Genomic DNA, 12,317 nt, shown 5'->3' on the forward strand with positions numbered 1-12,317 from the left:
TTCCCAGTGAGTAGATGTTTTACCTTTTTGTTTTTCAGGAAGGGACGAGCAAGATCTCAGATTCAAGTCTATGCTGAGTTAACTAATTGAGGGTGATAGGTTTTTATTATTCATTTACAGGATGTGGGCGTCGCTGGTTAGGCCAGCATTCATTGCCCATCCCTAGTTGCCCTTCAGAAGGTGGTAGTGAGCTGCCTTCTTGAACCACTGCAGTACCTGAGGTGTTGGTACATCCACTGTGCAGTTAGGGAGGGAGCTCCATGATTTTGCACCACCGACAGTGAAGGAACAACAATATATTTCCAAGTCAGGGTGGTGAATGACCTGGAGGGGACCTACCAGGTGTTGGGATTCCCAGGTATCTGCTGCTCTTGTACTTCTAGCTGGTAGTGGTTGTGTACCATGGTACACATGGCTGTCACTGTTCATTGGTGATCCACAAACATCCCCACTTCTGACATTATGATGGAAGGAAGCAGCTGAAGATGGTTAGGCCTAGGTCACTACCCTGTAGAACTCCTGCAATGATGTCCTGGAGCTGAGATGATTGACCTTCAACCATCTTACTTTGTACCAGGTATAACTCCAACCAGCGGGGAGTTTTCCCCCTGATTCCCATTGACTCCAGTTTAGCTAGGGCTTGAAACCATACTCGGTCAAATGCTGCCTTGATATCAAGGGCAGTCACTCTCACCTCACCAAAGGTGCGTGTAGAACTGATAAGCTAGAAAGCATGGATTAAAAATTGCAGCATAATTCCGTGATCATATCCAGTGACTTCTGCAGGAAAATACAAGTATGTGCATGTTCGGTCAAGAATTAGACTAGCACAAAATTAGTCAACTCGTGCCAACATTCTTACCGCTTAAGTTTAAGCGCACAAAAAGTGGCCACATTGGGCAATTTACCAGAGAGCTGCCAGTGAATTGGTATCTTCCATCAAAGTTATAAAAATGGAGGAAAAAATGTAATGGGTGGGATGGGGTGAAGAGATGGTAAATGTGGCACCTGGGGGTATTTCAACACTTTTTACAACATCTTTACTTCAGGTTATGCACAAATCTGGTCAGTTTGTTGCTGCTCCCCACATCCCAAATGCTGTTCTTCTCAACATAGGCGACCTGCTGCAGAGGTGGACATCTGACAGATTGATATCTACGGTAAGAAGTAGTAAGATATTAAAATAATCACTTTTTTACTGTTATGCAGGCAGATGCAGATGAAATCTTGAGAACTGAAATTCTTCCACAGATAATTTATGACGCATTGATTAACATGTTTGCATGAAAATTCACAGTTTTTCCAAATGGTTGATTAAAATTGTTCCACACTGTATTTATAATGCTTTAAATAATACATGTGTGCAAAAATTTATCATTTATTATTTCAGTGAAATCATTCAATAATCTAAACTGTGCAGATTTAACTTAATCCATTCAGTGATGTTTTACAAATATGGCAAAGAACAATGTGAACACACTGGGCTTCATTCTCCGTTTGGGAGACTATGTACTGACGCCGGAACAGTGGCATTTTACGCCCTCCAAAACGGAGCAAAAACTGCACTGATCCTCCGCCTGATGGGGGGCTAGCAGGCACGCAGTGTAGAGCCCCCGGCTCCAGCTGCGGATATAGCCGGAGAATTGCCGGGTCCGTGGTCGCGCATGCGCGCAGCGGCCGAGCCGAGCAACATGGCACCAGTCGCGCGTGGACCCGGCCTGTCAAATAATGCTCCCCTTGGGCCAGGCTTGCCACCCCTGGACCACGTCCCCCCTGCCTGCTGTTTTGGAGGGGGCGGAGCATCACAAAGGTGGCGTTGCCCCCCCGATTTCGGTGCCAGAAGGGATTTTCCGGCTGATCGCCGAACGTGATTTCAATGTCGGAGACCAGAGAATCCCGCCTACTAACTTTTAGATTAGATAGTGAATTATTTCACAGGCCCCAATGAATAATACTAACAAAAGACATTGAATAGTATGCATAATGTACAGTTATACTTATATTAAGTCACCAACATTCCCACATGTGAAATACATTTATTTTACTTCAACTAAAGGTCCAGCAATTGGATTGTTCCAAAACCGTTCACTCTCAACTCTCTTTATGCATGTTCAAAGCAAGTGTGTTTTCCATAGACAGGTATTCCCGACCAACATATTTGTACATAAATATTTAAAATAATACATCACAATAGCAGCAATTCCCCTTTTTACTGATATTTTACACCAAATGTTGTGAAGGAGTGTGGACCTTATATTCCCCAAAAATCAGAACCCGATACCCAGTGAGGCTAAAATTAATTACTGAATTTGTTTATATGATATGTAATTTCATTGCAGATAAACATATGCAAGAATCGTTAGCAATATAGTTCTTAATTTTATTTAACCTTAACCTGTTTGTGAAACCAAAATGATACAGTATGAAAATTTACAGTCAATTTAAAAATGTTCTATTTTACGACAGCATCTTGGGAGTGTCACTATAGCAGGGGGACTTGGAATTAATGAAAATCCTCACTGTTATGCAATCCCTTCGTTCTCCAAGGCTGAATAAATCATAGCAATTCAAAAACCCAAAAGGCAATAGCTGTTATCAATCAATATTCGTCATTTAGTACAGAAAGTATGAAGGACAGGGGCGAAATTCTCCTACCCGCCCCGCCACATTTCTGCCCCGACCGGCCGGCGGGAGTCTCCGTAACACCGGCCGGTCAATGGGGTTTCCCATTGTGGGGCACCCCCACGCCGTCGGGAAACCCCCGGGCGCCGGCAAAACGGAGACTCCCGCCGGCGGAGAATGACGCCCCAGATTTCTAACCATTGTGGTGAACTTTAATTGTTTCTGGCAATTCTTTTGCATGTCAAATCATTTTTATTTCGGTTCTAATATGGCAAACCGGCACTGCATTGGCATCTTAAAAATGTGAAAACAATCAAAATCATCATGGAGAAGTGAGGGATTGTCTCCCCTCAAATCAATAAGTTCTCTTTAGTTAGATTTGTATATTATAATCATTCTTATTATTGTCTCAAGTAGGCTTACATTAACACTGCAATGAAGTTATTGTGAAAATCCCCTCGTCGCCACACAGGTGCCTGTTCAGGTACACTGAAGGGAAATTCAGAATGTCTAATTCACCTAGCAGCACGTCTTTCGGGACTTGTGGGAGGTATCCGGAGTAAACCCATACAGACACAGGGGGATCGTGCAGACTCCGTACAGACAGTGACCCAAGTCAGGAATCGAACCTGGGACCCTGGCGCGGTGAAGCAACAGTGCTAACCACTGTGCTACCGTGCCACCCATTGTTACATTTAATAGTAATAACATTTTATTGTCACAAGTATGAAGTTACTGTGAAAAGCCCCTAGTCGCCACATTCTGACGCCTGTTTGGGTAAGCTGGTGTGGGAATTGAACCCGTTCTGCTGGCCTTGTTCTGTATCACAAACCAGCTGTCTAGCCCACTGAGCTCCATTTCCCTCAGCACAGAGATGAAATAATTATTTTCATAGGTTTGTTTTACATTCATATGGATAAATATTCAACTATCCCGCAAACATCAAAGCAGCATTGTGGACTTGTTGTGGAGCTTTGACAAAGGGCCATCTGGACTCAATGTTGACTCCTTTCACTCCCTACAGACACTGCCAGACCTGCTGCGATTTTCCAGCATTTTCTCTTTTGGTTGTGGACTGGTTGACCGGTCCTATCTGAATTGATAGTTTTACATCCAGATAGTTCTGTTAATTGAAATCTATCCCACAGTAAGCTGGTTTACCTAGAGCTTCACAAACAATATACATTAGCCAAGTAAGCAGAACCCAGCCTCAACTCACCTGATTGCACTTCAGAAAGATCATGAACTCAGCAGAGGTCCCAATCTTATTGCTGGGCCTACTGGCTGTAAGTTGTCGGTGGGGTTCCTTTGTTAGACTTACATTTGGCTTGTTCTTGATTCAACCAATTTTAATACTATTGGATCTTTGAGACACTTGTCAGCAAAAGACTGAGAAAATGGCAGAGGTGAGAGTGCAGCAAAGGGAGAGGAATTGTTTCATACATTTTATTTTAATTAAAATGCTTCCCAGTGTTTTCTGCTAGAAGAGGTTTAATAATACAGTATTGGGATGTCTCCTTATGTTTGACTCATGCTATTTGGACACTACAGATGTTGTTTCCGCTTTACTGTATATATGCTAACGGTCACCAACTCAAATAGCCTAGAATTTCCAAGAACTTGTCAGTATTTAAGAAAATATATTTGGTGGAATTCTCCGTTTCTGAGATTCAAGGGTTGTATTCTCTGATTTTGAAGTCAAGTGTTGACCCAGTGGAGGACGTATGGCATTTTCTGACACAAAAAACGGTGCAACAACTTAACCGATTCAGCTATTTTAAATAGGCTAGCACCATCACCATGTGGAACGCAATCAATTCCATGGAAAAAGGTGCCGGATTTGCCGGGTCCGTGATTGGCACTCATGAGGCTCACACACTGTAGCCGCAGGTAAACGGTCCTCGCCCACACACACCTTCCCAGCCAACAAGATGGGTGGAAGGAGTGCAGTGCCGCCCCCCCCCCCCCACCACCACCACCACCACCACCACCACCCCGCTCATCACGCTCTCTAACCATACATGTCGTCTTGTGTCTTACAGGACCTGCCGGAGATGGGGCTGGTCCATCCGGAGACCCCGTCCCCAACCAATGCCAGAGCCGGTGCCCCCCCAGACAGCAGAGCACCGATGGGGAGAGCGGCCCGAACACTTAGGACACCCCAAGGTTCGGGTCAGAGGGTGACACTGACTTTCCGTCACAGCCCTCTCCTACACCCTCCATCATCTCAGACTATCACCTCGGTTGGGCACACTAGGGAGGAGGCTCCTGGGACACTCTCTGGTGTGCACCACACAGTCGGTCCGGTACAGCAGGTGGAGGTAGGAGCAGCTGGACTGTCGGAAGGCAGGCCTGCCCCCAGGAACCAGCTGCTCTCCAGGCGGGTACCGCGCTCCTGGAACATCCAATCCTAGCCACAGTGCAGATGCAGTCAGACAACCATGGACTACAAGAGGGGGTGTTGGTGAGCATCCAACACCTGCAGGCACAGTTGGAGGAGTCCAACCACGCACAGGAGGTGGTGCCGGTCATGCATGCCACCCAGGCCAACTTGGCACAGGTGGTGTGCCTTGTGGAGGCATTGAGGGCGACGGCCGTGGCTATGGATCAACATGTCCAAGCCCTGGGGCATTCAGGCATTGGACGAAGGTTGCCATCTTACAGACAACTATGTGCCAGAGCCACCTGGACATCACAGCGGCGCTCTTGAGCGTGGCCCAGTCACAGCAAGCCATGGCTGGGAACGTCGGCAGCATTGCCCAGGCGCTGGCCGACGTGGTGCAAAGGGAGGTGGCCCAGTCACGGAGGGCGATGACTCAGTCACTCGCTGATGTGACACATGCCAAGAAGGTGGTGGCACAGTCAATGAGTGATGTGGCACTATCCCATATGGAGATGGTCCACTCCATGGCTGCTGGGAGCAGATGTTCGCCCCATACCTCTGCAGTGCCATCATCCGGCAGATATGTCCCACTGTCTCTCTGCTCAGCTGGTGTCTTCGATGGCATGCCCGGTCAGGCATGTCGTCGAATGACAGGTGGTGCCGGTACATGCAAGGCCTCATGTGGCGCCTCCTTGACACCACCTCCACGGCCTGTTGGGCGGCTCGCTTTCCATCCAAGATGGCTGCCACATGTTCCTCTGCAGCACGCTCTGCTGCTGCCCACTCCGCTATTGCAGCTTCCTCCTCCTCCTGAGCAGCTCCAGCTCGTACCGTTCAGGGCATTCCCCAGGGCTGCGGCGACTAGCAGCAAGATTGCTGGTTGAATTCCAATATCTATTATCTGCACGGGGTGAAAGGTCAACATGTTGTCATGGTGCGTACCCTAATGACCATCCAGGTCCAACGAGTTACATGGTAGCCTGGTTGGCACTACGGACTCTGCACCCCTGGCCCCATCGTTGGCTACCGCCCATCCCTGATGCCAGGGGTTCTGACGACTGGCACAGCACTCCCCAGGGGTATATGCACCGTGACCTCCGTTGGGGCTACTGTGCGTATTGCCCTGGGTGGGCTTCCCATGTATGGTGGGTGGAGGGGGTATGGTGGGGGGTGGGTGCATGGAGGGTTGGGGACACCATATGGCAGGTGTCACTCTGCAGAACCGGGGCCAAGGTGGCCGGTCATTGGGTTGTGTGGCAAGATAGCCACAGTAATAGCGGTCAGTGCCTGTGCACCGCCCCAGTCCCGTGGGGGAGTCACCCAGGCAACTCGGCCTGTTCCACAGCCCTCCCACCCGCTCCCCCCACACCTGGCAGGCCCCCGACCCCAGCCAGCCCGGCCAGTGTCCAGCCCGGCAGTCACTCCTGTGTCCTATCTCCTTTCTCTCCGTCATCAGCCACAATGTCGGTTTCATGATTTTTGAAAGCACAAGTGAACCGCGCCATTGTGAACTTGGCCCATCGGAGGAGGAGAATCGTGGAGGCCCCGGAGAATACCGGGTCGGGCACACTAATGATATACAAATGATGTTTACCTTTTATGTGTTCCGGTACTCATTGATGCCGCTGAGGTGATGGAAAATTGTGATTTGGCGTCAAATTGGCGCCCGCCGCAATTTTGCCGTCTGAACCTATTCTCCGGCAAATCAAGTCTCGCAATTTCGGTGTCGGCAAATGGAGAATCCCGCCCATTATTTTTAATAGAACCATAAAGAATGGTCCTAAAATTGAAAATATTACAAATTTGTACAATTGAAAAGTGGGTCAACAGAATAAGGCTGCAATATGCCACAAGGCATCAGGTACAATGTTAAAAAATAATGATAAGAGAAAGACAACTGGGGGATGAGCGAGAAAGGTAGACAAGTAGAGCAGCGCAAAGACTTGTGTTATTTACTACTTGTTGAATTTCTTTGCTTTTTTAGCTCAACCATAGATCTAGGGTGTGATCTTTCAGCCTCATTACACTCGAGCTCAAGCATAAAGAGGTCGATGAATAGCGGGAGAGGCCAAAAACGGGAATGGCGCCAGGTCCCAAACAGTTTGTGATCCAACCGTCCCGCTCCCATAGGCAGAATCAGAATTTCACCGTAACATGGTGCGAAACCAATTATCACCACTCAAGCCCCATTTCTATACAATTAACAAGAGCCACCCATCAACCAATGGCCTCCTGTCATTCACCGGTGTCCCTGGCAAGTGGTCATGCTGGCGCCGATTAGTACTCCTTTTGAAAAACATGAACCTGGCGGAAGGGCTTCCGTAGGGAGCCGAGGAGGGGAGTAGCCATTTTTGCTCGCCAGCAAAGAGACCGGAGGCTCTGGGATTTCCGCCCCTGTGCTTTGCAGGGGGTGGGGCACCCTCCACAGGGTTGGGCCTCGAGGGGAGGGGGGGCAATCACTCGCTGCACCACCATGCCAACCCCTGGATCCCAACCCCATTCTGGAGGCAAACCGTATTCTTGCCTATCTGCCCCACCAATCACCCATAACCCCCACCAACTGCTGAGGCCTCTGACTGCGCGCCTGAAGGCTATTGCTAATAGGGAATTGGCAATCGTGATTAAGTGAGCACTTGACGCATGCCAAGTGGATTCCGTGGGTAGGCGGGCCATGTAGCATGTGGGAGTCATTGCCTATCATTCCGATCGTGCGTTGATGCCCGGACACGGTGTGGGAGGCAGCACTACACACTAACCAGCCAACATCCAAACACCCAGGCACGCAGCACCTCCTCCTCCCTGTCAGTGCCCATAGTGCCCTAGGGTTCATCTTGGGATGGGGGGCAGCTGGTCCGAGCCCCGAGTGCCCCTGCATCATCTGGCTCTGCGAGCCCTGGTGGTTCCCCATCCGCACCATCGTGTTGACTCCTTGGCAATGCACCTCAGTGACTGGAACACATCCCCCACTGACCGGACCGTGCTCTGCTGTGCCTCAGCCATGCCCACCTGCAACTGAAACAAGTTCCGCAGCGTCTCGGCCATTCCCATCTGAGAGCAGGACATGTCCCACAGAACCCCATCAAGGTCGACTTGGTACTTGGTGACATCCCCCAGTGAGGCAGACATACTGCCGAGACCCTCCGCCATGGCCGTCACCGACTGTGCGACGCCTTGGACACCTTAACTCATGGTGCCGATGTTGTGCACCAGGCTCCCCACTGCGGTTGTCACCCTAGCAGTGTTGGCTTCAGTACCACTCATTGCTGGTGCCATCTCCTGCGCCCATTGCCTCTGGGATTCCTCCAATCGGCTATGGATCTGCTGGAGTGACGCTTACACCTCGCTCTGAACGTCCAGGTTGGTCCCTATCAGACCCGGGTAACTTGGTTCTAGAGGCTCAGCATCAGGCTGAGACCCAGCTGGGTTCTGGGATCCAGCAGACCTTTAACTGCTGTCTCGCCTGGGGGTTCCTGCCTCCACCAGATGTACATCAGCAACAGTGTGGTGCTCACCAGATTGTGCCCCAGAAGCCTGACCACTAACATTTCCCGCCATGTGCTGGTGGAGGGTGGGGATGACAGCATTGCCGTGACTATAACAGTTGCATCCTCGGAGCTCTCTTTTTTTTTTGAGAGTACCCAATTCATTTTTTCCAATTAAGGGGCAATTTAGTGTGGCCAGTCCACCTAGCCTGCACATCTTTCGGTTGTGGGGGCGAAACCCACGCAGACACAGGGAGAATTTGCAAATTCCACACGGACAGTGACCCAGAGCCGGGATCGAACCTGGGACCTCGGAGTCCTGAGGCAGCAGGGCTAACCCACTGCGCCGCCATGCTGCCCTATCAGAGCTCTCTTCTGAGGTGTTCTCTTCGGAGTCATGAGATGAAATGAAATGAAAATCATTTATTGTCACAAGTAGGCTTCAAATGAAGTTACTGTGAAAAGCCCTGAGTCACCACATTCCGGCGTCTGTTCGGGGAGGCCGGTACGGGAGGTGGCTGCCCGGGATGAGCTGGCGCCGTCGGTTGGAGGACCTGCAGGAGAATGGACATGTGGTCAGTGGGAGGGATGCGTCAGTCAGTAAGGCAATAACAACTCACGTTTGACAAGTCCTCTGGGTGGAGCCGGTGATTCCTCACCTCTGCGGTGTCCGCCAGTCTCCGCATGGGTGACTGCCATGTCCTTGGCCACACCAGTCACCTCCAAGGCCTGTTCCTCGAAGGAAGTCTGGATCCTCCAGTCCAGCACCCCACCACCAGTCTGGGCCCTCTCCCACCGATTATGGGAGAGCTTTTCCTGAGGGGACACAGAACATCATTAGCCACACACATGGTTCACAGTTATGTAGGGGGAGGGGTGTGAAGGGAGGGTTGGGGTGGAGGGAGGGAGGGAGGGTTGAAGGGATGGCTGGAGGGAGTGCTGAAGGGGAGGGGGATGGTGAGAGGGCTGGGGGTCACCTGGGGTATGCTCTCTTGGGGGGGGTGGGGGAGTGGGTCGTTGGTGTCTACTCGCCCGTGCTGCCCAGTGTAGGTCGTTGAACTTCCGACACTGGAGGCCAGACCTCCTGGTCACACTGCCCGAGCTGATTGCTGCCACCACCTCAACCCAGGCAGCACTGACTGTCTTGTGGCTCACACTCCAGGACCCTTAGGGGAGCAGGCCTCCAATGCATCCAGGAGCTTCCCAGGTCTGCATCCTCGAATCTTGGGACCGGTCTCCTGAGCGCCATTGTTGCAAGCTGGCTGGGATTGGCTGAGTAAGTGCAGCTCTACCTTGTCAGGGAGGGGCTGGCAAGCGCGATCCTGGTGAATCCGCAGGCGAGCCGGCATTCGCGACAAGAAGCCCGTGAGGCCTCGTTAAGTGGACCAATTAATGTTGCCGCTCTCGCTCGGCCAAGCACTGGGAAACACGCGTCAAATCCCGCTCACTAGCACACTGGAAATTATTCCGGAAGATCGCGCCCTTACACTCTGGAATGGGGAATCCCGCCCAGTAATTTTTACTTTTTTTTAAGAAAACAGAGTCACAGAACTTCCAATTAACTTTTAACATCAGAAAAAAATGTATTAAACATTAAAAGTTTGGCGATAAGGTGCGCTGATGATAAGAACACATGTCATCAAATATATCGGGTTGAAGTCTCCCCAAAAAATAACTAAGTGGCTTCTCCAGCAGGAGGCTTGGTGCAATTCCCACTGGGTGGATGGGCACGATCCCAATCATAGTCCACCAACACTTGGTCTTCTTTTTGGAGGGGGGTGAGTTTTTCACTGGCTCGGAGCGAGGCAGGGCCTAAACACACTGGCAGGTCCGGTTCTTCAGAGATCAGTCTCAGAGTAAAGTGACAGGGCCCCACTCTCCCCAGCAAGGACATTGTGACCACCTCTCCCACAGAAAACAGGGGCACCCCCAACATTTCACCACAGAAAGGCAAACTCCCCCCCCCCCCCCCCCCACCCCCACCACTAAATAATCGGGACACCCCCGTCCCCCCAAACTATACAGGCATGAGTGCTCAACACAGCCACAGTCAGAGTATTATTGTCCCCCCCCATCCCCACCCAGACAGAGGCATCATTCCTTCCCCCAGAAGTGCTGAATTTGGTGCATTTGAGAGCTATAGTGAGAGTTTGGTGACTGAGGGAGTTAGGTGAGGAGGGAGTAAGGTGCTCCTTTCATTTTGGTTCCTACATTTCCGCCAAGAGTGAGAAGAGAGCCAGGAGTTTACAGAGAGTGCAGCTGACTGGGAGCAGAGTCGGAGGGCGGAGATCCAGTTGGTCCACAGGGCAGCTATATTCTGTAAGGTAAGAGGGGATGGAGGCTAGGCCAGTTGCATGCTCCTCCTGTAGGATGTGGGTGGTGAGGGATATCACCTATGTCCCCGCTGACTATACCTGTGGGAAGTGCACCCAACCCCAGCTCCTCAAAGACCGTGTTAGGGAACTGGAGCTGAAGCTGGATGAACTTTGGATCATCCGGGAGGCAGAGGGGGTGAGAGAGAAGAGTTACAGGGAGGTAACCATACCCATGGTACAGGACAAGAATAGCTGGGTTACAGTCAGGGGAAAAAAAACAGGCAGACAGTGCAGGGATCCCTTGTTTTGGATGCTGTTGGGGGGGATGACCTACCGGGGGAAGGCCCTAGAGGCCAGGTCTCTGGCACTGAGTATGGCTCTGGGGCTCAGAAGGGAAAGGGGGAGAATAGAAAAGCAATAGTTGTAGGAGATTCAATGGTTAGGGGAATAGGTAGGAGATTCTGTGGTCGCGAGCGAGACTCCCGGAAGGTATGTTGCCTCCTGGGTGCCAGGGCCAGGGATGTCTCGGATCGTGTCTTCAGGATCCTGAAGGGGAGGGGGAGCAGCCAGAAGTCGTGGTGCACATTGGTACCAACGACGTAGGTAGGAAAAGGGGTGTGGAGGTAATAAATTAGTTTAGGGAGTTAGGCTGGAAGTTAATAGCCAGGACAGACAGAGTTGTCATCTCTGGTTTGTTGCCGGTGCCACGTGATAGCGAGGCTAGGAATAGGGAGAGAGCTGAACACGTGGCTGCAGGAATGGTGTAGGAGGGAGGGCTTCAGGTATTTGGATAATTGGAGCGCATTCTGGGGAAGGTGGGACCTGTACAAGCAGGACGGGTTGCATCTGAACCAGAGGGGCACCAATATCCTGGGAGGGAGGTTTTCTAGTATTCTTCGGGAGGGTTTAAACTAATTTGGCAGGGGAATGGGAACCGGATTTGTAGTCCAGCAACTAAGGTAGCCGATATTCAGGACGCCAAAGCGTGTAATGAGGCAGTGGGGAAGGGAACACTGACAAAGGAGAGTACTTGCAGGCACGGAGATGGGTTGAAGTGTGTATACTTCAACGCAAGAAGCATCGGGAATAGGTTGGGTGAACTTAAGGCATGGATCGGTACTTGGGACTACGATGTGGTGGCCATCACGGAAACCTGGATAGAAGAGGGGCAGAAATGGTTGTTGGAGGTCCCTGGTTATAGATGTTTCAATAAGATTAGGGAGGGTGGTAAAAGAGGTGGGGGGTGGCATTGTTAATTAGAGATAGTATAACAGCTGCAGAAAGGCAGTTCGAGGAGTATCAGCCGACTGAGGTAGTATGGGTTGAAGTCAGAAATAGGAAAGGAGCAGTCACCTTGTTAGGAGTTTTCTATAGGCCCCCCAATAGTAGCAGAGATGTGGAGGAACAGATTGGGAAACAGATTTTGAAAAGGTGCAGAAGTCACAGGGTAGTAGTCATGGGTGACTTTAACTTCCCAAACATTGAGTGTAAACTCTTTAGATCAAATAGTTTGGA

The 12,317-nt window shown here is 50.7% G+C and overlaps 1 protein-coding gene across 1 annotated transcript in view; it reads left to right on the forward strand.

Annotated features, from left to right (window-relative positions):
- LOC140384563 (uncharacterized) overlaps nt 1–12,317 on the forward strand; it is a 65,401-nt gene that overhangs the window by 47,047 nt on the left and 6,037 nt on the right. Inside the window, exon 7 of the mRNA XM_072466369.1 lies at nt 1,050–1,160. Within this exon, the coding sequence (XP_072322470.1) occupies nt 1,050–1,160 (111 nt within the window). The remainder of the gene's footprint in view (nt 1–1,049; nt 1,161–12,317) is intronic.

Source organism: Scyliorhinus torazame, chromosome 10, assembly GCF_047496885.1.
Source record: "Scyliorhinus torazame isolate Kashiwa2021f chromosome 10, sScyTor2.1, whole genome shotgun sequence".
NCBI lineage: Eukaryota > Metazoa > Chordata > Chondrichthyes > Carcharhiniformes > Scyliorhinidae > Scyliorhinus > Scyliorhinus torazame.